The sequence below is a fragment of the Gorilla gorilla genome, chromosome 10 (genome assembly GCF_029281585.2).
Source record: "Gorilla gorilla gorilla isolate KB3781 chromosome 10, NHGRI_mGorGor1-v2.1_pri, whole genome shotgun sequence".
NCBI classification, from domain to species: domain Eukaryota; kingdom Metazoa; phylum Chordata; class Mammalia; order Primates; family Hominidae; genus Gorilla; species Gorilla gorilla.
Window position 1 is genome coordinate 147,993,273 of NC_073234.2, and position 27,526 is coordinate 148,020,798.

The window sequence follows — 27,526 nt, forward strand, 5'->3', positions numbered from 1 at the left end:
CGGAGCTGGAGGGAGGAACGTCCGAGTGCACAGCAGGACTGACCTCCAGGCCTGGCGCGTGACAGTGGCCTCCCAGTCGGGCTGGTCAGAGGGTGACTGGGCAGCCTCTTTCACCCTCCAGGCTCAGCCCCTATCAGACGGTTCTCCAGGCATGGCTGGACTGGAACCCTGGGATAAAACCAGGGCCAAGCAGTAGCTCCACTGCAGTCCTCATACCAGCCTGTCCCTCACACCATCCCCCACCTCCCTGCTTCAGGCCTCGAACCCGCTATCCCCATGCCTGCCTGTCCCCGCCCCCTCCTGTCCCCACCCTCTCCTGTCCCCGCCCCCTCCTGTCCCCGCCCCCTCCTGTTCTCGCCCTCTCCTGTCCCCACCCTCTCCTGTCCACCTGCCATGCCCCCTGCATTCACACCCATCCTGGCACCACTCCATCCCAGGCAGCACTGCTGTTCTCCATGACACCGTCACCAACGGTCTGGGTCTCCAACTTGTCTGCAGGTAGCTCTTCCCGGCCCGCACAGGGCCAGGCCACAGCTTCCACAGCTCCCAAGGGGTGGGGTGCAGCAGTAACGGCCAAGCTGGGCCTCACAGTGCCCTGCCTCCCACCCCACCCCCCAGGAGCCCTGACCCTACCTCCCTGCCCCTAGAGTGCAGCCACGTGCCGTCACTGGGTGCTTGGGAATCTCAGCCAGCCCCGAGAGGCAGCAGCCACCATGCTTGTGGTGGTCCTGCAGGGGCAGCCCAGCTCCCAGCTGCTGGTCCCTTGCTAGGCGAGAGCCGCAAGCCCGCAGGACCACATCCTGGAGGCCATGGGAGTAGCTGGGCACGACCTGGAGGCCTCTGGAACAAGTGAGGTGTCAGTGAGGCTTGCTGGGGCAGTCTCTGTGGGTGCATGATGTGGGGTCCCCATGAGAAAAAACCGGCCAAGGCGACATTGGACATGGGACGCCCTGGGCGGGGGGAGATGTGGGGGCTGTCGCCCACCAGGTGAGTGCGAGCCAAGGGGGAGATGGGTCGTGGTGGGAAAGGGTCCCGTTCCCACCTTTGCAGCTGGAGGGGTAATTAGACCCAGTCCCCACACGGGGCCATGGGTGGGGCTCCCTGTAGGGTCTCCTGTGCCAGTTTCTGTTCAGCTTTTGACCCAAGGCAGAGAGGATGTCGGGGCACAGGCCACCACAGGTCCCGGGTATGGGAGGCAGCCATGCCAGCTGGGCGCTGAGCGGATGCTCAGGTGCTCTGCAGGGAGAGCTGTGGGGTTTGCACCCAGACTGAACACAGTTGAGAGTCAGAGGCTCTGGGCTTTGGGCCTGAGCTCTTGGAATGACAGAGACAGGCCTGACGAAGGTGTGAGCCAACAAGGTTCTGGGAGCCAAGCAGCTGCAGCCTCCTGCCCCCACTGGAGAGCAGCTTCCGACCCATCTGAGAAGATCCCTGGGGGTTCCAGGCCTGACTTTGCCCAGGGGAACATGGTCATCACTCTAGGTGGGAAGCAGAGGGGCCTGCCAGGGAGGTGAGGTCTTGGGTTGGCGGTTCTCCAGAGCCTCCTGCCTGGTGCCAAGGAGGGGAGAGGCCCTTGCTGTGGTTTCAGGAGCAGGGCGTGGCCACCTGGCTGCAGGGGGTGGGCCAGGCCTTGGTGCAAACAGGCAGCCCCGTCCCAAAGAGTGGGCAGCAGGGCTCTGTGTGTGCTGAGGTAGAATTATTTTATCTCTCCGTGTCTGGTTCACTGTAGTGTGATTAGGAATGTTATTGGTGCTGTATAGTAATGACATTAAGAGAGCCAAAAGCAGTCGCATAGAATTGCTACAGGAAAATCTGTCTAGCAATGTCACGGCAGCCTGCGCCCAGCCCTGGCGGTCCTCCTGGGAGGGGAGCAGGGAGGTCTGGGGCCCTAGCCACTACTGGGGGTGCCGGCGCCACTGCAGGGCAGTGGCGTTGCGCAGGGAAGGCCTCCACTGCGCCTTCCTGGAGGGCCCCTGTGTGCGCAGGTGTGGTGCCACGTGTGCTGACCCAGGTGTGCACTGCACACCTGTGGGGGGTTCAAGGCTTCCGCTGCCTCAGCCTAGCAGGGGTTCCTGCAGCTGGGACAGTGGCCTGAGGCGGCCCTGCCTGGCACCCCAGGGCTGGGCTGGGTGGTGGGTGGTGCTGGGGACAGCTCCTGGAGCCTTTCCGGGCCTCTCTGTGTCTCTTGTGTCTTCATTCGACAGTGGGGTGGTCACTGCGGCCGACTCATGGGGTCCCGTCTGTGTGGATTAGATAAGCGGGGCCCCAGGCCGGGCGTGGTGGCGCAGCCTGGAATCCCAGCACTCGGGGGGCTGAGGTGGGCGGATCACCTGAGGTCAGGAGTTTGAGACCAGCCTGGCCAACATGGTGAAATCCTGTTCTAGTAAAAACACAAAAAAATCAGCTGGGCGTGGTGACCTGTAATCCCAGCTGCTCAGGAGGCTGAGGCAGGAGAATTGCTTAAACCCGGGAGGCAGAGGTTGCAGTGAGCCGAGATCGTGCCACTGCACTCCAGCCTGGGCAGCACAGTGAGACTCCATCTCAAAAACAAACAAAAAGAGAAGCGGGGCCTGACCCGCCACTTAGCAGAGCACCTGGTACAGACCTCACTGCGGTGAACACGATGAAGTGGGTGAGCGCGGCTGCCGCTGGTCTCCTTGGCTTGGTGCAGGGCCGCCACCCGGAGCTCATGTCACTTCCCCATGCAGACCTTCTGGGCCCTTCCCTCCATGGAGCCCAGGCATCCTTGGTGTGGTGGTTGGCACCGCCCATGGGGTGGGGCTGTTGCCTAGCTTACAAATGAGGACACTGGGGCTGACCAGGGCACACACTGTCCCTCAGTCCCTGGGGACTGTCCCCCCCGTCTGGCCTGGACTCCTGTCCTGGCCCCACCCCCACCCGTGGTCTGCCCCAAGGGGAACTCTGGTCCTCACAGGAGCGGGGGTGACCGCACTGCTGCCTGTCATGGTGGCCTTGCATGGGACGCTGTATAGTCTCTGAGCTGTACCACCAACCCCTCGGGTGTACGTGGAGTGACTGAGCGACTGGGCAGAGTGGGGTGTTGGGTGCAGCGGTGGGGCTGGCAAGGGCCCCTGCCTGGGCCTCCTTGGTCATGCCTCTCTCAGCAGCTGGGCAGGGCAGTGCTGTGGCGTTGCTGTGGGGCCTCTGAACCCTGCCAGGCGAAGCCCACAGGGCCAGCCTTACCCTGGAAAGCCCCGGAGTGACCAGCAGAGGGGCCAGCCGCATGGCTCTCCCAGGCCTGGGTACCTTTCCCACCGTCTTAAGGTAGCAGGCGAAGCGCTGGCTGGCATCTCAAGAGCAGAGTGCTGGGACAGCCCTCCCAGAGCTTCCTGGGAATGGCCTCTGTTCTCTGCAGTGAGCGTGGCTGCAGTGCTGGCTGGGGGTGTGTGGGCACAGGGGCTGCACTTGGAGCCGGAGATGTCGGAGGCCTCTCCTGCTCGGTGTGGGCACCCACCCCATGCTGTCTGTTCTCTAGAATGTTCACTTAGCAGCGCTTGTGAGCCCTGTCTGGGGCTGAGCAGGGGGCAGGACAGATGGACATTCTGGTGGGGGTCAGATGGGACAGGAAACTGCCTTGTGCTTGGTGTGACTGTGGCTGGGGCGGGGAGGGAGCTGGAGGGTGGGTCTGTGGATGGGAGGAGGGGCCGGCAGAAATCTTTATATTTTTTTGAAAGCAGAGTAACACTAGAGCAGGTTTACAGAAAATGTGGTAAATTTAAACAATTTGCCCTTGACACATGCGTCCTTCTGGCCAGCTGTGAACACTGTGGCGATGGGGAGAGGTGTGGAGCGGGCCTGGGGGAGCGTCTGTGCCCCGAGGGTACCACCCGGTCCCGCCTCCTCAGATCTGCCCTCTGCCTGTCCCCTCTGACTCTTTGCCCAGTAGAAAGACAAATCCCAGCACAGTGGTGCCCTGCGTGGCAGGCTGCCCTTGCAGGTTTCCTAGTTACTGTGAAAGGTAACACCTTGATTTGTTCCTGCTTTTGATCCAGCGCTGCAAACAGCCGTTCTCTGGGCTGCAGCCTTTGATTCATCCAGGCGGAGACCCTCAGAGCTCACTGGGAACCGTTTCTGCAGTGTTAGCAGATTGCATCCACAGCTGCCTGGGATGGGCAGCCCTGACAGATCCTGGGTGGGCGAGCAGGAACTCTGGAGGCCATGGGCTCTCGGGCTTGTGCAGGAGCAGGCCGTTCACAGCAGGGCTCTGGGTCTTGAGTGGTGGCTCTGCAGAGAGCACATGGCGGGAGCTGGGCCTTGGGGAGGCAAGGAGTCTTCCTGGAGCCGGAAACAGCAAAGAGTTGGAGTGACAGGATCAGCCCTCGTGGGCAGGGGGCCCGGAAACGCTGCTGGGCCTCTCAGGGCCTCCAGCTCTGACTGGTGGGGGTGGCGCTTGTGTCATGGGGCGGGCACCCAGCCGGGGAGGGCGTGGCCGGCACCACCATGGCTCTTGTCTCTGTCGTCTGTCCTTACCGGAGGGACAGCCAAGGTCCTTCTCCCCAGGGACACCGTGGCTCTATGCGGGGGCGGGTCCTCCTCAGGGACACTGTGGCCCTCCGTGGGGGCGGATCCTCCCCAGTGGCTTCCCAGGGTCCTTGGCAGCAGCTCTGACATGGGTTCTGTCCTGGGCTTCACTGCTGCTGTTTTCCTCACAGCTGTGCCCTCCCCGAGAGGATTCTGTCCTTTCGTGGACGCTTCTCCCTGGCTGGCTGGCTCCTCTGGACCCTAAACTTGATGCGCCGTATCTGTCTGCACCAGCCCTGGTGCCAGGAGCTGAGCCAGCATACAGAAGGTGCTTACTAGTGGTTTATCGAGTGTGGAGGTGGGGACCCCAGAACCTGGGGCTGCCCGATGTCCACCGGCAAGGCGGAGGCTGGAGTGTCCTGGGGCTGTCCGCAGGCTAGAAGGTGCTCTGAAGGAGTCGAGATGGGACGAGAGGGGACCAGGGGAGGCCAGCAGGTTTACAGGGGGCCTGGGGGTGTCCCCAGGGTCTGGTAGCCCAAAGGTGAAGACGGGGAAGCATCTCTGTCCCAAATCCACAGACCTGTCCGGGAGCACTGGCCAGAACCCCTCAGGCCCTCTGGAATACGGTGTCACCTGGGGGAGCACTTCCTGTGGGCTGTCACCTGGGGGAGCACTTCTTGTGGGGCCTGGGTGTCCCCTGGAGAGGCTCCTGTGGTCCCTGGCCCCCACTGCAGGAAACTCGCTCTTGAAAGGTAGCCCTGGCCTCAGCAGGGCTCAGAGGGGCAGTCCTGGGCAGCCCTGGGCTGGCCTCCTGTGAAGCTTACTGGAGACTCCCTGCTGGACTAAGCTTTTTCTCGTCTGGCCCCTTCGATGGCTGAGCCCTGGGAAACTCCCATCCCCCATCCCGCAGCAGCATCTCACCTGCCATCTTCCTTCCCCTTCCATCCCCCGTCCCACAGCAGCCATCTTCCTTTCCCTCTGAGGTGCCCCTCCCAAGTGGAGAGGCTCCTTCCCAAGAGCTGCTCAGGTGGGTGCTGTCCCAGGTGCTGTCCTGGTCCCAAGGCCCTGGGGTCCCGCCAATTAACTGGCGTCTCCCTGTCTCCCTGCAGAAGGATATGGCCCTGAAGCCACATGAGCGGAAGGAGAAGTGGGAGCGTCGTCTCATCAAGAAGCCCCGGGAGTCGGAAACCTGCCCCCCCGCGGAGCCCAGTGAGAACAGGCGGCCCCTGGAGGCAGGCAGCCCCGGGCAGGACCTCGAGCCCGCCTGCGATGGGGCGAGGAAGGTCCCACTGCAGCCCTCCAAGCAGGTGAGCAGGTCCCTCCCCGACCGGAAGCTCTGCGGCAGGTCAGTGCTCACCGCCCCAGGGCCATGCCAGCACCTGGACACCACGCCACGTGGCCCCCGGGCCTGCCTGGCAGCGCGCCCATCGTTGTCAGGCTTGGGGTGCAGGACACGTGGACAGGGCTGGGGCCTAGCAGAGACAGGAGCCGGCTGGGTCACAGAGGGGCCGTGACGTGCCCAGGGCCACAGCAGGAGAGGTGCCTGTCTGGGGCAGCAAGGCGCGCGTTCCGGGCTGGGGCGCCAAGCTGATAGGCCGGCCCCGTTTCCCTGCCGTGTCCATCAGGCTCCGCCGACTACAGGTGTCCAGAGTGTCTATAAGGAGGGGGTCCAGGCTCATTGCCGAGGGCTGTCCTGTCCACACGCAGCGCCATCCGCTCACGTGTGCGGCGTGGGGAAGGGAATACTTGGTCCCGGCAGTGGCTGCAGGCACGTGACTGTGGTCAGTGGTCAGGTGCGTGGCCCAGCTGGGAACAGGGCTCTGCCTGCCCTGCCCAGGGGCCTCCTGCCCAGGAGGGGCTGTCAGAGCAGGTGGGGGCTTCCCCAGCGCGTGGGGCTCTGTCCTGGGTGCGGCTCAGCCTGCAGCTGCTTCCTCCGCGGGGGTCCGCTGGTGTGCGCCTTCCTTCCAGGGTGGGGCTCTGCGCGGTGTCCTAGGCTCCCCTCGGCCCCCTTGGGAATTGGGCTGCTGGAGAAGGGCAGCATGCCTCCTGGGCCCGGGCTGGACGGGGGTTCCGCGGGCGGTGACACCTGCCCAGGTGGACACGTGCTCTTTCTTCCATGCAGGTGTGCTCCCCAGAAGGGGGGCCGCTCCCAGCCAGCCACTGGGACCAGAACGGCCCGGCCCAGCGCCAGCAACAGCTCCAGCCCAGCCAGCCCAGCCAGCCCCAGGGGTCCCTCCCAGCCCCGTCGGCACTCCCGGACCCTGGGCAGCCCTGCCAGCCCTCCCAGCGGCCACTCCTGGGTCAGCGCAGCTGGCCCCAGCGGTCACTTCTGGGCCTGAAACAGCCCTGCCAGCCCCGGCGGTCACTTCTGGGCCCCGGTCAGCCCTGCCGGCCCCAGCGGCTCCTTCCTTCCCCAGATCAGCTCTGCCAGCCCCAGCGGTCACGCCCGGCCCAGCCCTGCCGGCCGCATTGGGCACTCCCAGGCCCCAGGCAGTGCTGCAGGCGCCTGCGGTCCCTGCTGACCCCGTGTCACCACTGCCGGCGCCTGCGGTCCCTCCTGGCCCCACGGTCCCTCCTGGTCCCCTGCCTCTACTGCCGGCGCCTGCGGTTCCTCCTGGCCCCAAGGCACCGCTGCAGGCGCCTGCGGTCCCTGCTGACCCTGTGGCACCGCTGCCGGCCCCTGCGGCCGTGGGCCAGCCCGTGTCATTGTGGCCAGCCCGGTAGGGCATCCTCAGGACAGCGCAGCCAGCCCCTGTGGTCACTGCTAGCGCAGTGCCAGCGGTACCAGCCCCCGCGGCCACTCCTCACCCTCCGACCACGCCGACGGCCCGCCAGCTTCCTCCCAGGACAGTGCTGCTGCCCCCGGCGGGCCTTCCTAGCCCCGTGTCAGTACGGCCAGCCCCGAAGGTCCCTGCTGGGCCAGCCCAGCCGCCCCCGGCGGTCGCTGCTGCGCCCCAGGCAGCCCCAGCGGTTAGTGGAAGCCCCAGAGCAGCCCGGCCCACTCACGCCTTCACTCCTGGGCCCAGGACGGCCGAGGCAGCAGAAGCAGCCGCTCATGGGCCCGGAGCAGCCCTGCCCACCCAAGCGGCCGCTCATGGGCCCAGAGCAGCCCTGCCAGCCCCTGCGGCCGCTCATGGGCCCCAACAAGCCCTGCAAACCCCAGCCGTTGCTCCCCATTCCCGATCGCCCTTCACTCCTGGGGCAGCCGGGCCCACCCTGCCGGCCTCTCCTGGGGCTCCTGTGCCAGCCGCGGCGGTCCCTGTTGGATCTGGTGCCGGCCCGTCAGCCCCGGCTCTCGCTCCTGGCCCTGGGCTATCCCTGCCGGCCCCTGCGGTCCCGGTGGACCCGATCCTGTGCCCCCGGGATGGCCCGTCAGGCCCCATCTGTGAGCCCTGGAGCCTGATGCCTGCAGGCACCTCCCCATATGGGTTTTCCAGCCCACTCCAGTGTGATCTGCACCCTGGCAGGGCCCCGAGGGCCAAGGCCGCATTGCCCTTCGGGCTGGAGATGCTTTGCCGGACTAGCCTGAGGCCTTGTCTAGACAGGGCTGGGCTGTTTGTCGTTGGAAATTGAGGCTCGGCCAGAGGCGGGAGCCCCTACAGTGCCGTGATCAGGCTGAGGCTCACCACACCAGGAGGAGAGATGAACCCGCGTCTGCCTGCCGCCCCACCATGCTCCCTCTCCCCCCACTGGCGTCACAGTGCCCCCACCCGCGTTGCTCCCTGTGGTGTGTGTGCCCTGGGAGGGGAACACAGCCCCTGAGGGCGGGGACCTTGCTGGGGGCCCCTCAGCGTCTTTCTGTGCCTCTGAATTGCCAATACTGTCCTTGCATCTCTGAGTCTATGTCCACGCTTGCCCCTGGCGTGCCACCTGTGAGGAGCGCGTGAGCTTGGTGTGTGCGTGCTGTGTGTGCCTGCGTGCGAGAGGGTGTGAGAGTGAGTGGCGTGCTGGGCATGAAGGATCTGTGGGGTGCTGCAGTTCCTGCAGAGTGGCCCAGTGGCGAATGGTGAAGGTGTGGGTTTCAGTCCAGGCCCTCCCCCTGGTAGTCAGGAGGTGCTGGTGTCCACCTCCAGGGCCCCCAAGCTACAGGGGGCACATGGGCCCATCTGGTGGGTCAGGGCCTGCAGGGGACCCAGAGGCTCCCACCCCCACCTCTCAGGACTCTGCCTCCACCACCCCCGTGGGCATGCACTGAAGGGTTGCCTGCAGGGTCTCCAGGCGAGGGGGACCCCACAGGGTGGGCAGCGCCTTCTCCCGGCTTCCCCACAGTCCCCTGCAGCGTCCCGTCTGGCTGTTGACCTACATGTAGTCAGGCACACCTCACACTACAAGGCTACCCCTGGGCCCATCCCTGCCCCTTCCACGGCCCCCACCTGTGGTCAAGTGTTGCCACCCCCTCAGGACCTGGTCTCGAGGCAGCCCCACTCGAGTCTTCTGGAGTCCGAGGAACGCCACTCATTCAAAAGGGAGGGGGTGTTTGGGGGGGCTCTGACTGTCTCCAGACCTCAGGGGAGCTGGGCAGGCTCTAGCCAGTGGTCCTCCAGAGAGCAGCGTTGACCACCTGGACCCCTGCGCCGAGTGACAGGAGGCCCTGGTCCTGCAGGCCTGGTCTTGCCCAGCTGGGCCGCCTCAGGTGTCAGGAAGGGGATGGGTGTCCCTGGCTCCCAGGCCAGGCAGCTGCTGACCTCCAGCACTCCGCACTTGCTCATGAGGACCCCACCCCCGCAGGCCCTCCCGGGTCCTGACCAGCCTCTGGTGCAGCATCTGCTTGGGCCTCTGGGCCCACTCGCTCCCCACCCACCCAGGCCCCTTCCTCTGGTGCTCACCTGGGGCCTCCATCCCAGAAGCGCAGGGCTTATTTTTCTGATTAAAGAAAATAAAAAGTGCCGTGCCACTATTTTTTATAACAGCATCAGCGTTTGTAATTTAAACAGACGAGCATGTGTCTTACGTGATTTATTCCCACAAACGGCTTTTGTGCTGGGCTTGGCTCGGGATTCATTGCACTCTGACCGAACAGAGGGGAGACCTGGAGCATCTGTTCCTGACCTTCCTGCCCACCCATCTGAGGCCTGGAATGGGGGTTTGTACTGTGCTCAGCATGGAGGGCACCGGCCTCCAGATCCCCCCACCGCAAGGCTACTGTGTGGGCCAGTGCGGCAGGGGTCGAGACCCCCCTCTCGGCTCATGCCTCGGGCGCACCCATCCCCGGGATCAGTGCCCCGGGGACTGGTGAGGGAGGGTGGTTCAGCTCAGAGTCCTCTGCATGGCCTGGGCACGCGTGAGGGAGCATGGTTCAGCCCAGCATCCTCTGCACAGCCTGTCAGGTGCTTGTGTTCTGCTCATGGAAGGCCGGGGCATGGAGGGGCCGAGTCCTGGCTGCAGCGCCCTGGTTGAGCTCCAGGCTGGACCTGGCACACTTGGGGTGCGGGCTTGGAGGGCGGTGCCATCTCAGAGTCACCCACACAAGCCATTGCCCCGCAGAGGGGCTGAAGTTGCCTTCAGACGTCCCTGTTGTCACGCGTGGGGGACAGTGATGATTTAAACAGTCTCCTGCCCTCTTTCCACGTTCAGGCCCCTGCCCCTATCCCCGGGCTCCTGTGAGTACAGAGGGGGCCGAGTGAGTAGAGCCATGTCTGGGGCAGGCCCGAATGGGCTGAGGGAGTGGGGAGGGGCCATCCATGCTGGAGCTGAGCAGTGGCACTTGGCTGCCCCTTAATGGGGAAGGCCAGGCTGCCAGGGAGGGCTGAGGAGAGCTGGAAACTGCAGCCTGGGTCCCCGTGGCCAGCAGCTGGGGGTGCAGAGGACACCTGTGGAGGAAACATTCAGGACCCAGAGGGGCTCTCGAGGCCTGGCCATGACCCTGCAGCCTCCAGTTCGAACCCACTGTCTGCACTGGCCTGGGGTCGGGGTGCTGCCATGGGGAGGGCAGAGACACCAGGGCCGTACGGTGCTGGACATCCATGTTGTGTCCTGGGGCCCGCGCCCTGGTGGGGACACTGCTGCCAGGCATCGCCCTGGGAAATGCAGATTTCGTGTGGCCAGATCTTTGATGTTTCTGAAGAGCTGGGAATCCAGGTTTCTCTGGATTCGGCAATGTTGAAATGTTGATGGTTAATTCTAATTTTTATGACTCACTTTGCTGACCAGAAGATGCAGCTGCGGGCCCGCGAGGCCTCCGGCAAGTGGGATTTGGCTCCCATCACAGGCAGCAGATTGGAGCCTGAGGCCTGGTTGGAACGTGGCTTGTTCCCTTGTTTCTGGAAGGGGTTGGTACTCAGTGGGGCTGCGCCTGCCCAGGAAGATGGGCTTGGGTCCTGGCTGCTGTAGAGGGGGTGGGGGCAGCCCAGCCTGAAGGTTGAGGATGGAGGTGTCTTCCGAGGGGTGACGGTGGGGATCTGGGGGAGGCTGCCCACTGCCCGACTACAGAGACCCTGTTGCTGCCTCAGGAACCCCTCTGGAGGCTGGGGCCTGCGTGCAGTGCTTTAGTGACCATCAGCCCTCTGGTCACCTCTGCGGGGGCCTCTGCCCACCTTGCTGTTGTTGGCACAGGCAGGCTGGTCCCCTCCCATCTGCAGAAGGGGTTATGGGGAGGGCGTGAGCCTTCTGGGAGAGGCCGAGGCGTGTTCCTGCAGAGCCCACGGCAGACGAGGGCAGTGGTTGGTTTGTTGTTGGGGGAGGAGAAGGGGAGGTCGGGGTGGATTCCTGGAAGATGGGTGACACTGAGACTGTGGCGGTGGGGCCAACCCCATGAGGGGCCTGGAGCTCTAAGGCCCTTGGGTCCTCCACAGGTCAGGCCAAGTCCATGAGCCATCGCTGAGCAGCCCCCAGGGAGGGAGGGGTGTGAGCGTGGGTGGGCCCCCGGCACCTGGCCCAGCATCCACGCCTGGTGTGTGGGCCTCTGCCTGCAGACCCTCTTCCGAGGGCCCCGTCTCTCTGGACCCCTCACTGCAGGTGAATAGCCACAGTCCCACCCCCAGGCCCTGCCCTGCGTGTTAGAAACACCACCTCCTGGGCCTTCCCCGTTTGCTCATTCGGGACCGTTGTCTGGGCACTGAGGACGATGAGCTCCGCCTCTGTTCTCGCGTCAGGGCTCGGCGCCTCCGTGTGTGGGGAGACAGGCTGGGATAGCATGCTGGGCGACTGTGGTGAGGGCAAAGACGCAGAGGGCATGAGTGGGGGGCTGGGGGGGGCACCTGGATGTTCAGAGGCCAGAAGGCAGGACTACCTGCAGGTGCCCAAGGGAGACCCAGGGCCGCCCAGAAGTCCAGGGGGAGTCCTGGGGCCTCAGAGGGATCTGAGCAAGGCTGCGGCCTGACCCAGGATCTCTCTGGCCTCCCTGGCGTCTTCCCAGGTGGCCCAGGACCGCAGTACCAGACTGAGCTGGACTGGCATTGACCAGGCCGAGGCCACTGGCCATCCTCCTCCAGCCAGAAGCTGCAGTGATAGGGGACATCCCTAGCAGTTCACAAAGCTGTGGGGAGACCCCGAGGGAGAAGGGTTTCCATGCTGAGCCACAGGCCCGGCCACGGTGCAAAGCTGTGGGGGGACTCTGAGGAAGAAGGGTTTTCATGCTGAGCCACAAGTCCGGCCATGGTGCAGGGATTTGGCATGAAGCCTCTCCTAGGGCCAGTACACGACCTAGAGGGCTCCCTGGTGTACCCTGGGACCTGGCAGAGTGCAGCTTCTCATCCAGCAGGGGTGGGTAGGACCCTGGACTCTCCTAGGGCAGCACTGTTTAATAGGAGTATTGTGTGAGCCACATATAGAGTTAAGAAGAAATAAGTAAAATTCATTTTAATGAAGTATTGCGTTTCACTCCATGTACTTTGAAAATAGTATTTCAACAACGTAATCTATATAAAAATTATCAGATCTTTTTTACTCTATTTTTGTACTGAGTCCGGGAAAGCCAGCAGGTGTTTTACATTTACAACACTTGAGTTTAGACTGGCAGCTTCTGCGCCCAATAACCACAAGGCTGACAGCAGGGAGGTGTGGGGGGTCCAGAACAATATACCCTCTGTGAGTGCTTATCTCATGCCCATGCTGTTCCCAGGCGCCTGCTATCTGTCTCCTCATCCTCTACCTCATCGGCTCTATGGTTTGAGGCCAGACCTCATGCATCAGGCCAGAGTGTCCTGCCGAGACCCAGGATGCACCCCTCACTTGGCACAGACAAACCAGGCACACCAGCTTCTGTCTTTCCCCATTTCAGTGGGTGAACCTGGAACCACCCAGATGACTGGGCTAGAAGTTGACAGTCATTCTCCTCTCCTCACTCCCCTGTCCTCCCACCCAGCACACCCAGCCAGGCAGGTCCTTAGCTTCCACCTCCTGAATCTCTGACCTGAATTTCACTAGAAAATAAGGAATACTACGTCAAAATTTATGGGATGCAGCTAAAGCAATGCTTAAAGGAAAACTAGCTTGTGCTTATATGGGAAAAGAGGAAAGGTCTAGAATCTTAAGGTTTTACCTTAAGAAACCAAAAAAAAAAAAAAATGGAAGGTTTGTAAACCTATAAAGGAAAGCCGTGGTATAGACAAGAACGGAAATACAGAAATTAATGAGGCAGGCCAGGTGCAGTGGCTCACGCCTGTAACCCCAGCACTTTGGGACCCCAAGGAGGGTGGATCACTTGAGGTCAGGAGTTCAATACCAGCCTGGCCAACATGGTGAAACCCGTCTCTACTAAAAATACAAAAAATTAGCCAGGCACGGTGGCGCATACCTGTAGTCCCAGCTGCTTGGGAGGCTGAGGCATGCCAATCACTTGAACCCAGGAGGTGGAGGTTGCAGTGAGCTGAGATCACGCCACTGCACTCCAGCCTGGCCAACAGAGTGAGACTCCGTCTCAAAAAAAAAAAAAAAAAAAAAAAAAAGAAATTAATAAGGTAGGAAACAGACAATAGAGGAAATGAACAAAGCCAAAAGGTGTTCTTTGAAAACATTAACAAAGTTGAGAAATCCCTAGCTAGATCAATCAGAAAAAGAAAACACAAATTATGAATATTAGGAACAAAAGGGGAAATATCATTACAGGCACTATAGACACGAAAAAGGTGAAATGGGGACAATTTTATTCCAACAAATTCAACAGCTTAGGTGAAGTGGGCAAATTACTTGGAAAACAAAACTGACACAAGATGAAATAGATAATCCGAATAGTCTTTTTTTTTTTTTTGAGACGGAGTCTTGCTTTATCACCCAGGCTGGAGTGCAGTGGCACAATGTTGCGCAAGCTCTGCCTCCCGGGTTCAAGCAGTTCTCCTGCCTCAGCTTCCTGAGTAGCTGGGATCACAGGCAAGTGCCACCACGCCCAGCTAATTTTTGTATTTTTAGTAGAGATAGGGTTTCACCATGTTGGCCAGGCTGGTCTTGAACTCCTGACCTCAGGTGATCCACCCGCCTCGGCCTCCCAAAGTGCTGGGAACAGGCGTGAACCACCACGCCCAGCTTAGATAATCTGAAGAGTCTTACATCTGTTAGATGGAGTTTCTGGATGTCCACGTTTTCTGTCTTCAGTGCCACCTCCCCCAGCCTGCTCAGCACCCTGTCGCCAGCCTAGCCTAACACTTGAAGTCTTTTCTGATCGTACCAGGCACATTTCCACCAGTTAACGTGCATCAGCTTGTTTAACTGCAACCGTGTAACTATTCCCATTTGCCGGATGAGGATGCTGAAGAAAAAAAGCCGCCTGTAAATAACTTGCCCAAGGTCCACACAGTGAGCAGCTGGACCAGGATTCAAGCCCAGCGGCTTGGCTTTGTTGTGGAATCTGTACCCTGGGCCATTACCTGGAGGGCAGCTTTCTGGGCCTCAGTTTTCCTATCTGTAAAATGGGGATGTTACTGAATAATTCATTTGTTTTCGGGTTGTTGAGATGATAAAATGAGCTAACATGCAAGGTTTGTACTGTCTACATAGCTGCCATGATGATATCGATTCATGCTTTTATTATTACGAATTCTCAGAGTAATTTCTCCCGCCTCCTGGGCCCAGCCTGGCTGGTTTGAGGCCCAGACGCTAGAGGTTTATCTTTGTCCTGGTTGCCAGGCAAGGGTCCTCCCGTGCAGGGCCTGTGGAGATAGGCACTCGGTTAATCAGTGCCTTAGACACTGGGCCTGGGCCTGCCAGCTGCAGGGAGCAGCAGGCTGGGTCACAGGGTCCTAGAGCTTCTTCCCACCTGACAGGGCCCTCCTACAAACCAAGAGTTGGTCCAGGAGAAGGGGCCACTCAGGAGGGCTGGGGGCCACGCCAGCCAGGGTGCTGTTAGGTGGGAGTGGAAGAGGAAGGCTGAGCACCTGGGCCTAGCAGGCACTGCTCCCCACAGCCTAGGGCTAGCCGGTCCGGGGCGAGCATGGCCACCTCTGCTTTCCGAGCCTCACTCTGGTCGGGAAGGCTCTTCCGACTGGCATCCATTTTGTACTTTTGGTCATTCCGCCCCTGTTGTGGGCCTGGGGCTGCAGTGACAAACAAGACAAGTGACCGTGCTGCCCTCGAGAAGTTAAATTATAACTGGGACAACAGCAGAGCGGGTGGAGACTGTTCTGAGTGTGAGCACAGCCGTGCCTGGGAAGGAGAGAAGGCACCGTTAGACCAGGCGGTCAGGGAAGAGTGCTCTGGGTAGAGGGTGCAGCCACCCAGGCCTCTGGTGGCGTGTGCCTGAGGAGCCGAGCGGGCATGGGGTGGGCAGACAGGGCTAAGGAGGGGCCTGGTCTCATACAGAGGGAAACCACTGAGGGTTTTAAGCCAGGGAACAATGTGAGCTCCTGTGTTTTTACAAACTCGTGGGGGAGGCAGCACGGTTGTGGGGGTGGTGGCGCCTGTCGGGAGGCTGCTGCGGCCGTTCAGGAGGGGGTGGCAGTGGCTTGAATTGGGTCATTCTTCTGTTGGATGGACAGGGCGCCAACTGAGCAAGACCAAGTGATGCAGCCTAGGCGGCAAATGTGGTGGAGCCAGGAGTCCAGTGGCCCCAACTCCAGAGCTGGCGGCACACACCTGCTGGAGTCCACTCCGACACAGCGTAGCTGCTGTTCCCACCCCTCCTCCAGCACACAGGACTGCACAGGCAGGGCCTTGCAGACACTCACCTCCACTTGCCCACACACACTAGTGTCCCCAAGAGCCTGCTGGCAACGCACCTCCTAGGCCTTAACTCAGCCAGCATCCCTCATATCATCTGTAGTGTATCTCATCCATCCATCCACCCATCTGTCCATCATCCACCTGTCTGTCCATCCATCCACCCGTGCATCTACCCATCTACCTGTCCATCCATCCACCCATGCATCCATCATCCACCCATCTGTCCATCCAGCCACCCATGCATCTGTCCATCCACCCAGGCATTCATCATCCACTCATCTGTAGTGTATCTCATCCATCCATCCACCCGTCTGTCCATCCATCCACCCACGCGTCCATCATCCACCCGTCTGTAGTGTATCTCATCCATCCATCCACCCGTCTGTCCATCCATCCACCTATGTGTCCATCCACCCATCTGTCCATCCACCCATGCATCCATCCATCCACCCATCTGTCCATCCATCCACCCATCTGTCCATCCATCCACCCATCCACCCGTCTATCCATGCATCTACCCATCTACCCATCTGTCCATCCACCCATGCATCCATCCATCCACCCATCTGTCCTTCCACCCATCTGTCCATCCATCCACCTGTCTGTCCATCCATCCACTCATGCATCCATCATTCACCCCATGCATCCATCCACCCATGCATCCACACATCCATCCATCCACCCATCTACTTGTCTGTCCATCCATCCACCCATGCATCCACCCATCTACCCGTCCATCCATCCACCCATGCATCCATCATCCACCCATCTGTCCATCCAACCACCCGTGCATCTATCCATCCACCCATGCATCCATCCACCCACCCATCTGTCCATCCATCCACCTGTCTGTCCATCTATCCACCCATGCACCCATTCATCTACCTGTTTGTCCATCCATCCACCCATGCATCCATCCATCCAGCCATCTGAATCACAATAGAAGAAGGTGGAGCAGCGTACTGGAGTGTCCCACACTGGGCGGGCAGTACCCTGCTCCCTGACACTGTGCTGACTCAGGGAACACTTGGTCTCTCCCAAACATTGCCTGAGTCCCTGTTTACTGTGTCTGCCTGTGCTAGGTAGGCAAGGATAAAAGACAGCCCCTGCCCACTGGATGCTTACAGTCTACTGAAGAGAGACACAGAAACGAGCAACCCCACTTCTCTTTTAGCGAGACACTTAGGGGACTGTGGGAGCCTGGAGGAGCTCTTTACCTAGCCTGGTTGGCATGTGGAGTGAACGGAGTGTCAGGAACGGTTTCAGGAAGAAGCAGGGCCACAGCCATACTGCGTGGTGTTAGCCTGGAGGAGGGGATGGCATGCTTTGCTAATACCAGGGTCCTGGAGACAGACAACAGAGTTTCCCTCATTCTGGAGCTTCTGACTCCCCACTCCCAACTCTTGAGAGTCGTTCTCCTTCCCATAGGCTATGCAGTCTCATACAGCTGGGCTGCAGTGCCACACCTCACCAGTAGGTGCTGCCTTCAGCTCAATGTGACTCCGGCCTGAGCTTCGAGCTGTGGGTGCTAAGAAGTGGCTACCCCTGGCTGGGCGCGGTGGCTCACACCTGTAATCCCAGCACTTTGGGAGGCCAAGGCAAATGGATCACGAAGTCAGGAGTTCAAGACCAGTCTGGCCAAGATGGTGAAACCCTATCTCTACTGAAAATACAAAACTTAGCTGAGTGTGGTGGCAAGTGCCTGTAATCCCAGCTACTAGAGAGGCTGAGGCAGAGAATCGCTTGAACCCGGGAGGCAGAGGTTGCAGTGAGCCAATATCTCACCACTGCACTCCAGCCTGGGCAAGACTCTGTCTCAAAAAAAAAAAAAAAAAAAAAAAAGTGGCTACTCCTCCAGTCTGAGGGTTGTAGGTTGAGTATGTGTGGAAGAGAGCCCAGAGGCTGTGCAGGCAGCGTGGATGGGTGGTGAGGAAGTTGGGCCCCTCTTCCAGTGCCCCCACCAGCAGGTACACAGCCTTCCTCGCACTCCTCCAGCACACCCTCCTTGCACTCCTCCAGCACACCCTCCTTGCACCCTCCAGCAACCCTCCTTGCACCCCTCTAGCACACCCTCCTTGCACCCTCCAGCAGCTGTGGGAGAGCTCCCTTTCCCTGGCTGCTCCTGCTGTCTAGGATGCTCCCCAGGGCTCTCCCATCTCTTTCTTTGCAGATGGCAATTTTCCCGAGGCAGCCCCCGCTCAGGTGGACCCCGGAACTGGGTCACTTCCTTTCCCCATCAGGCTCACCTTGGGAGTACAAGTTCTGGAGCAGCACCAGTGACTGCCACAAAGCCCCTGACCTCCAAACGCCCGAGGGCGGGGACAACAGTCCACAAAACAGAGCAGGATGCAGTCGCTGGTGTCACGTGCTGTGGGTGCGGCATTGGCTCCTCCCGACCAGGGACATGAGGTAGCGGCAGGGGACTGTGGTAGGGCTGAAGGCAGGGCGTAGCATCTGCCTGCAAGTCCCTGTGGCCTGGGCAGGTTCGGGACAGAGGGGCCCCAGAGTCGGGCTCTGCTGTTGCTGAATGTGAGGGGCCCATAGTCATCATCCATGGCTCAACCAGGCCTGGGGACACTGTGAGGGCTCTGGGACTGTCCCGTCGGGAGCGAAGGCAGCGGAGAGAGGTACCACCCACCCACAGTTGTGCCAGGCACCTGCTCTCAGGATTCAGGGACGGCTTTGTGGGCTCCCAAAACAGGCAGGAAACCAGGACCAGCTGGGAGCTGGTAGGGACTGTGGGAGGTGGGGAAATGGAGTGTTGTGGATGAAAGCAGCCACTCCCTCTTTGCCCTGCCCTGCCCTGCCCTGAGCCAGGGAGCTGGACACCCACTGCAGTCCCCTGAGGCTTCTCAACCTTGGTGGGTGGGGAACTTGGAAAGTCTCAAGTCTGGACCCATGACATCCAGTCCCTGGGGGAGGCCCAGGAGTCCTGAAAGCTCCCCAAGGGAGCACTGTTTGCACGGGGCCAGGAGCCATGTTCTAGGGGCTCAGCTCCTTAAGAGGAAGCGGGAGCTGCGAGGAGGAGGGAGCGCAGGCTGCGGGGCTGGGGCAGGGGTGCGCTGTGTCCACACGCATTTCCACTCAGACACGGATGGCGGCAGCTCCGCCTCTGCATACCTGTGCTCCATTTCTGCAGGGGCGTCGCGTTCCCGTCTCCTGCTGGAACTGTGGCCCAGCCCAACTAGGGGGTGTGGGGGCCTGACCTCTGCCCCATCTCCCAGGGGGCCTGTCCTTGGCCTGGCAGGTCTGAGGAAGCCGTAGGCCACTTCTCAGGGTTCTCCAGGGTCTGCATTAGAACAGCAGCCCAGGCAGCCCCCGACTCTCACCCTCGCTCCCAGGCCTGCAGGTGCAGAGGCTGGAGGCATCGTGGCCGGCCAGTCTCAGTTCATGCCCCTGTAGGATAGTCCTTGTCTGAATGTGATGCCATGGGATGGGGTGTGAGGGTCCCCCTGGTGTGATCCGATTGGTGTGAGGCTTCACCAGGGCTGCAGAGTACGGCTGTCAGAGTTGTGCACTGCACCGCTCTGGGGCTGCCATTCCCACCGTGCCGTATGTAGTGGGTGCATTTGCCCTGACCGTTGCACGTTCCCCGGGAGGGCACCTTCTGCTCAGTTTGCACAAGAGGACACGGGGGCTGGTGTGGGGCCTCTTGGGTGCTCCACTTTGGGCGGGGCCTGTGCAGGACAGTGCGTGCTTAGAGCCTTGGGGCGGGTCTGGGGAGCAGGTGAGGCGATGAGTCCGTGTGCATGGGGTGAGGTGTGTACAGGGCCAGTGTGACTGCTGTGGTAGAGAGGGGTGTGGGTGTGTGTATGTGGCCAGCGTGGCCCCTCAGCCTGCCGGCGCCTGTGGGTCTGCGTGGGTCTCTGTGTGCGGCCGGCGCAGCCCCTCAGCCTGCCGGCGCCTGTGGGTCTGCGTGGGTCTCTGTGTGCGGCCGGCGCGGCCCCTCAGCCTGGGGTGGTGTGTGTGCCTGTGGGTCTCCGTGCACCCCAGAGGGTTTCCTGGCTGCATGGCGGGGCCACTGCTGGCTCCCGTCTCTCTGGCCCCTTCCCAGCAACAGGACAGCTCAAGGGCACTAGTCCCGGACAGGCCAGGCTGCACCTGAGCCCCCGACTGAGCCTGAGCCTCCCAGTGGAACCATGTTTCTGTGGGCAACCCAGAGGCAGTGATTTCTGGACATGCAGCCTGGAGCTGGGGGATGGTGTGGAGGGAGGGGGTTGGTGAGGGGAGGGGACCTTGGGGGAGGGGCTCTGTGCGCCTGGAGCCACCATATTCTTGCGGTTACTGCCAGAACCCTCAGGGCCCCAGTGCTCCTGGTCCCGCCAGCGGCTGGTCTGCGGCCGCCCAGTGGAGTGCAGCTTGCTGGAGCAGGTTGCTGAGGGTTCAGGAAATTTGAAGCCGGCTGTTAAACTGTTAGTGGCTTCCATCAGCTGTGGTTTGGATACTGACGTCACAGAAACTGACGGGCGCTCCACGCTGGCCCACAGGGAGCTGTTCCTCCTGCCCTGCTCCTGCCGCACGCCCCACCTGCTGACATAACTGGACAGACTCAGCCTTCCTCCCCCACCCCAGGAAGCACAGGCTCGGTGGAGCAGCAGGGTGCCCTGTGAGGAGGGCAACTCGGGCTGCAGTGTGTGTGCTGGGCCGTTGGTGCCGTCAGTGAGCTGTGTCCGGGGCCCTCCCCGGCCTGCGCTGCCTTTCCCCCAGCACCTGCCGCCTGACAGACGGAGCCACCTTCTGTGTGCACTGGGAACAGTCGCTCCTTTGTCACTCTGGGGGGGGCAGGGGCTTGGGTCTGCTCTGCTCACTGCCCAGAACGGTACCTGGCTCGTCGGGGCTCCATAAGCATCGGTTGGACAGGTGGACAGATAGGTGGGCAGACCACAAGGCCGGGGTGGGCACAGGTGCAGTAGCTCCTGCCCACCCTCCAGGGCAAAAGGGGCACCCTCTGGCCCCAGACGTGGACTTGTCATCCAGGGACTGTGATCTTGTCCCTCCAGCTCCTGCTGGGAGTGGACGTGTGGCCTCCCCGGCCCCTGGTGTGACTGGCAGCACTGAGAAGCGGCTGGGCTGAGGGCAGCCACCTTGGCTGTTTGAGGTCCTGCCTGGGGACAGAGTGGGGTGACCAGGACACAGATTCCCAGTTCTACAGGGTTTTTCGAGACATGGGACTTTCAGAGCTAAAACCGGCCACCCGAGGAAGGGGAAGAGACCCCACCCCACGACCGGCCTGGCCACCTCTCAGGGCCTCCGGGTTTGGGAGGAGCACACGCAGGGCAGCCTGCCGAGCCCCTCTGTGGCATGGGGGTGACGCGTTCCATCTGCACCCAGCCCTGACCGGAGGTGGCTTTTGTGTGGGTGTGAAGTGTAGAGAGGTGCCCTACTCCTCACGGCTCAGCTGTGTGGGTGTTTCTTAGCCCCACCTCCCTTCCATTGGCCGGGTGTCCTTGGGCAGTGAGCAGCCTGCACCACTGTACTCAGCAGCCCTGTGGCAGCCTTTCCCATCGCTGCCAGGTACTGCCCTGAGCCTCTGTCCCTAGCAGTGAGTGCAGGGCTCATGGGGCCATCGCCAATGGTCAGACTCCCCAGGGGGCCGGTGATACATGGTTCCTGGAGCGGGCTGGAAACTCATTCCTTGCAGGCTCTGGGGGACGATGATGCATTCCCGGGACCCCGCGTTGAGAACCGCTAGGAGTGGGACACATGGCTTCCTGCAGAGGTGGACAGAACCCTTGATGGCCCCAGCAGGGCAGCAAGTGTGGGACCCGTTGGGCAGGGCTGCCCAGCTGGGACCGCGGTGCCAGCTCCCGGGGTGAGAAAGGAGGGGTTGTGAGAGTCCAGCTGGTGACAACAGTGACACCTGGTGGCCTGAAAGGTGCCGGCCCCGGGCTCTGCTGCACAGGCCGTGCCTCCACCTAAACCTCATTGCACCGAGGGGCCCTGCCAGGGTTCCCGAATGTTACAGTTACAGATGCCGAAACTGAGGCTGGGGGAGGCCAGTCGCTTGCCCGAGGCCACAGTGCCAGGAAGAGCCGGGCAGCCTGGCCAGGGCCTGTGAGGGCTACTGTGCAGCTGAGCAGGTCACTAGCCCACCACCCTGCCCCCGGCTCCTGCCCAGTAAGGCTCAGACTCCTTGGGGCTGCATCCCTGCCCGGCCAGGGCCTCCTCCAGTGTGGGTGCCTGCTACTGTGCGGCTTGATGGACCTCATGGGCCGGGGGCATTTGACCTCAGGGGCCTGGGTGACATCCCTTAATTCTCACTGGCACCGTCTGCCTTGTGTGCACCCTGTCAGCCACCCAGGGAGGCCTGTTGCTGCAGGAGGTGCACAGAGCGGGCCTCTGGCTGAGCCGAAGGTTGGCGGGGAGCCAGGCTCATGGCTGCAGCGAGCCACACCAGCCAGTCCTGGGACGGGTTTCCCCGGGCTGGGGCGTGCTCCTGACTTGGATGACTCAAAGTAAAGAGCCTCACCAGGGGCCCTGGCATGCGAGGCCTGGGGGCCCAGAAGTGCTGGGGCGTGTCACTACAAGGTGCAGAATTGTTCCAGATCCAAGGTGGCCAGAGAGGGAGACCGCTGGGCTTCCACGGGAGGCTGGGAGCTGGCTGTGCAGGGGCGTCCCTGCTGGGCGCTGGCTGTGCAGGGGCGTCCCTGCTGGGCGCTGGCTGTGCAGGGGCGTCCCTGCTGGGCGCTGGCCAGCAGGAGCTCTGGCCTCTCACTTCCCTCAGCTTTGTACAGGTTTGAAATTATTTCCAAGTAAAAAAAGTAAATACATGCAGGGCTCGGGGTCTGGTCCCTGCGTGGTCACTTAACCTGTCTGCGCCTCTGTTTTCTCATCCGTGAAATGTAAAGGAAAATAGTTTCTACTCGGGGCCACTGTGTAAGCAAATGTGTGAGTGTGTGCAAAGCGCCCGGGCCAGGCCCTGGCACGCATCGGCGCCCATGTTGGCTGGTGTCAGGGGTGGTGGCGGTGGGCATGGGGCGTGGGGGTGGGGTGAAGGGAGTATGGGTGCTCCCTTCAGCAGGTGATGAAACTGAGGCACGGGGAGGCCGAGCAGTGGCCCAAGGGCCCATGGCCAGGGTCAGGCAGGTCCCACCACCACCTCGCTGCTTGCCCTGGCATGGAGCCGACCGAAGGAGGTGGTGTGGGCACAGCCAGGGGACAGTGGGTGGCACTGAGGCTCGACCTGGAGGTCATAGCCCTGTACAGCCCGATAGGGTGGTGCTAACCAGCCAGGGTGTGGGCGGAGGCCCTGCCTGTGGTCCCTAGCACCCCCAGGATGTCTTCAAAGTCAGCGGCTTGTGGAAGGGGCGGCTCCAAGCGGTGGAAGGGGCGGTTCTCGTGTCACTGAGCCGGTGGGTCCTGGGTAGGTCCTCCCCGTCCTGGTAGAGTGTGTTATCAGTGTGTGCGCCGTCAGCTGGGCTGGCATTCCTGGCTGTGCAGAGCTCTGTCCTGCTGCTGCTCCCGCCCCCAGACCAGGACCCAGCCTACCACAGCTCGCCACGTCCCAAAGCGCCCAGCGGCTGTCGGGGCGCCTGGGGCCGGGGTGCCGGGGTGCCGGGAGCAGGCATGTAGCCCTAGCCAGGGGGCCCCAATGCGGACGCGGTGAGGTGGGGGTTTGCCTGAGACAGTGTCTCTCTCTGTCCCAGATGAAGGTCACCGTGTCCAAAGGGGGCGACCGGGACAGTGATGACGACAGCGTCCTCGAAGCCACCAGCTCCCGGGACCCGCTCAGCGATGTGAGTACCCAGCTGCCGGTGCCCGGAGGCTCCGAGTCTGGGCCGCCTGCCCGCTGCGCCCTGCACAAGGGCGTCCAGTCCGAGTCTGGGCCGCCTGCCTGCTGCGCCCTGCACAAGGGCGTCCAGTCCGAGTCTGGGCCGCCTGCCCTCTGCGCCCTGCACAAGGGCGTCCAGTCCGAGTCTGGGCTGCCTGCCCGCTGTGCCCTGCACAAGGGCGTCCAGTCCGAGTCTGGGCCGCCTGCCCGCTGCACCCTGCACAAGGGTGTCCAGGAAGCCGCTGGTTAGGGTCCGGTTTCCCACCAAGGTTTTGTCTTAGCAATGAGCATTTTGCCTTCGTTAAAGCGTGATTTTTTACTCATTAGGACTTTCCCGTTAGGAGAGATTTAAATGAAGAAATGGTGAGTGAGCTGGCAGGAGCCCAGAGCCCAAAACGTTAAGCCTTGGACGCTGTGCCTGCACCGCTGGCCTGGGGGTGGAGGGCAGGCGGACGGCCACCGAGTCTCGAGATGGGCACCCCTGGGCTGCCACTGGGGACGCCTGGGCTGCCGTGAGTCCTGCCCAGCTGCTGGGGACACCCACCCACGCCATGGGCTGGGACGGGAGACAGGCGGAGCATGACGGGCAGCAGGAGCCGGGGCACCCCCCCGCCCCGTGGGCTGGGACGGGAGACAGGCGGAGCGTGGCGGGCAGCAGGAGCCGGGGCACCCACCCGCCCCGTGGGCTGGGACGGGAGACAGGCGGAGCGTGGCGGGCAGCAGGAGCCGGGGCACCCACCCGCCCCGTGGGCTGGGACGGGAGACAGGCGGAGCGTGGCGGGCAGCAGGAGCCGGGGACACCCACCCGCCCCGTGGGCTGGGGCGGGAGACAGGCGGAGCGTGGCGGGCAGCAGGAGCCGGGGACACCCACCCGCCCCGTGGGCTGGGACGGGAGACAGGCGGAGCGTGGCGGGCAGCAGGAGCCGGGGACACCCACCCGCCCCGTGGGCTGGGACGGGAGACAGGCGGAGCGTGGCGGGCAGCAGGAGCCGGGGACACCCACCCGCCCCGTGGGCTGGGACGGGAGACAGGCGGAGCGTGGCGGGCAGCAGGAGCCGGGGACACCCACCCGCCCCGTGGGCTGGGACGGGAGACAGGCGGAGCGTGGCGGGCAGCAGGAGCCGGGGACACCCACCCGCCCCGTGGGCTGGGACGGGAGACAGGCGGAGCGTGGCGGGCAGCAGGAGCCGGGGACACCCACCCGCCCCGTGGGCTGGGACGGGAGACAGGCGGAGCGTGGCGGGCAGCAGGAGCCGGGGACACCCACCCGCCCCGTGGGCTGGGACCGGAGACAGGCGGAGCGTGGCGGGCAGCAGGAGCCGGGACACCCACCCGCCCCGTGGGCTGGGACGGGAGACAGGCGGAGCGTGGCGGGCAGCAGGAGCCGGGACACCCACCCGCCCCGTGGGCTGGGACGGGAGATAGGCGGAGCGTGGCGGGCAGCAGGAGCCGAGGACACCCACCCGCCCCGTGGGCTGGGATGGGAGACAGGAGGAGCGTGGTGGGCAGCAGGAGCCGGGGCACCCACCTGCCCCGTGGGCTGGGACCAGAGACAGGCGGAGTGTGGCGGGCAGCAGGAGCTGGGGTTTGTTAAATGTCAGTGGAAGGTGCTTCTTTCACCCTGAGCAGGTCTTGGCCGAGCGTCCCGTCCTGGCTCCCAATGTGCCTGTGCCAGGCGGAGGCGCACACTGACCTGGGTCAGGACATGCCTTTGGTGTCCCTGAGGGAGGCCCCTGGGCCCCAGGTCCCCGGGGCGCCGGGACCCCCCACACTTAGGCTCTCATGCGGGATTTAGCCAGTGACGGGGCTGGACCCTGATAGTGCAGCCATGGGAGCATCGGGCTGGGCCGGGGCGGAGGCGGAGCACCCCAGCGGGCTGGGAGGAGGCCGTTGGCACCTTTTCCCCAGCTCCTGCAGGTGCGGGGGGCGGGGTGGTGGGGAGGTTTCTGCTGACTGGAACCTGAGGCATCTCATTATCATTTAAATGAAGGCCTCACTGCCCGGCTCCCCATCTTGTTGCCACAAGTTAGGAAAATAGGCTGGGAATTACCTGGGACTGCCGCTGCCTTGGTTTGTCCTCTAATTGCCAGCCCCTGGCAAAGGAAGTCACATTCTGGGCACAACGCAGCAGCTGGGGCTGAGGCTCAAACTCGGGGCAACGAAGGCCCTCCCACCCCTCTGGCAGCTGGGAGCTGGCGGGTGGGCCCATCGGGACCCAGGGCCTTGGGCTCTGTCCCCTGACACCCTGGGGCCCTTCAGGAACTGACCTGTCCCCGGCAAGGGTCTGTCTGGGGAAGGGGAGGGGGTGTCCTCCCTGACTCTGCGGTGGGGGTTATGGATTGATTTGGGAGAGTGGAGGGCTGCCCTCAGCTGGCCCCAAAGCCCTCCTTTTCTTCCTCTGCCTTGCCCCTCAGAGGGGGTGTTGGATCTTTGCATCTGCCCCCCACTCCTCAGGCGGCTCTGGACCCTCCCTGTGAGCCCCACCCTGCCCAGCTCAGTGACCCACCCCATCCACTACAGCAGCCCTGAGCCTGTTTCCCCACCCCTCCTGCTGGGGGGAGGCCCTGGTGGTCTGAGTGTGTAGCTGGTGTGATCCATACCTCTGTCCTGAAGACCTCACAACACCCACTCGAGCCAGAGGGATCCAAGGGTGTGGGGGACCCCAGCAGCCCCTGCAGGCCAGAGGGATCCCCACCAAAGGTGTGGGGGGCCCCTAGCTGCCCCTGCAGACCAGAGTGTGCCCTGATGTCTGAGGGGCCCCCAGCTACCATCCCCCAGCCCCACCCCCCACCACCTGTCAGGCCCCTGTGGTGAACCCTCCTTTGAGGGCTCCATCTGGCATCTCCTCCCGGAAGCCTTCCTTGTCTAGCCAGGGCACCCTCCCCAAAGTCCTGCAACCATGGACCCCTCTGGTGGGTGGGCACGGAGGGAGGTCAGCAGAAGCTGGGGCCCTGGGCTGACCTCCCCCAGGTCTTCCTGCCTCCTCTGAGGAGCATTTCTGGTGGGGCCTTCCCTCTTGGGGACAGGGAGCTAGCCAAGGGCGTCCCTGTGGGAGCCTCCTCGGGTTTGGATCCCAGAGCTGCTGCAGGGGAGCCTCAGACTGGCTGGGCCCCTCAGGAGGACGACAGCCCCTGGGGAGGACCCCACCACGATGCCTAACTCTGTCCTCCTCCCTGGGGCCTCAGCCCTCGTGGCCCCTGCCTGAGAGGATGTCTCGCTGGTGGTCTTGGGTCTGGGCATCTGGACCTGTCCCCACCCGAGTTGAGGGCTGTGGGGCTGTGGGGCAGGGTTGAGGGCTACAGGGCAGGGTTGAGGGCTGTGGGGCTGCGGGGCAGGGTTGTGGGCTGTGGGGCTGCAGGGCAGGGTTGAGGGCTGTGGGGCTGTGGGGCAGGGTTGAGGGCTGCAGGGCAGGGTTGAGGGCTTCGGGGCTGCGGGGCAGGGTTGTGGGCTGTGGGGCTGCGGGACAGGGTTGAGGGCTGTGGGGCTGCGGGACAGGGTTGAGGGCTGCAGGGCAGGGTTGAGGGCTGTGGGGCTGCGGGGCAGGGTTGTGGGCTGTGGGGCTGCAGGGCAGGGTTGAGGGCTTCGGGGCTGCGGGGCAGGGTTGAGGGCTTCGGGGCTGCGGGGCAGGGTTGAGGGCTTCGGGGCTGCGGGGCAGGGTTGTGTGCTGTGGGGCTGCGGGACAGGGTTGAGGGCTGCGGGGCAGGGCTGTGGGCTGCGGGGCTGCGGGGCAGGATTGAGGGCTGAGGGCTGTGGGGCAGGGCTGAGGGCTGCGGGGCAGCTGTCGGGTGCGTCCCTGGGAGTTTGTTCCGAGCGGCAGCCTCACTGACTGTCCCCTCTTCCTTCCTGCAGAGCTCTGCGCATGCGGTCTCGGGGAGAGGCTACTCTGTAAGTCTCCCAGCACCCCTCCTCCATCTTTGTCCCCCTGGGGCCTTAGGACCGGGTCCCCACCTCACCTGTCCGAGGCCCCACAACCTAGCTCACCCCAGTCCCGTGCCTGCTTTCCCTGTGGAGCCCCAGACTGGTTCTGGCCTCAACCACCATGGGTCTGGTCGGGGGTGGACAAGCTCCAGAGTGAAGATTTGGGGGTGCATCCTGCTCACGGTTTGCCAGGGGGCCCCCAGGCTAACATGCTGCCCCGGGGGGACGGGCTGGCCCTGTGGCTGTGGCCTTGCCAGGAGCCTC

The 27,526-nt window shown here is 62.8% G+C and overlaps 1 protein-coding gene across 17 annotated transcripts in view; it reads left to right on the top strand.

Moving 5' to 3' along the window:
• Positions 1-27,526, top strand: part of FBRSL1 (fibrosin like 1) — a 98,504-nt gene that overhangs the window by 12,378 nt on the left and 58,600 nt on the right. For 14 of the 17 annotated variants that reach the window (XM_055357704.1, XM_055357698.1, XM_055357692.2 and 11 more), the window contains exons 2-4: positions 5,592-5,789; positions 23,220-23,309; positions 27,194-27,229. In XM_055357704.1, coding sequence (XP_055213679.1) covers positions 5,592-5,789; positions 23,220-23,309; positions 27,194-27,229 — 324 coding nt within the window. Of the gene's footprint in view, positions 1-5,591; positions 5,790-6,604; positions 9,395-23,219; positions 23,310-27,193; positions 27,230-27,526 lie in introns of those variants that run through there. The other 3 variants (XM_055357707.2, XM_055357699.2, XM_055357695.2) reach the window with 3 other exon arrangements.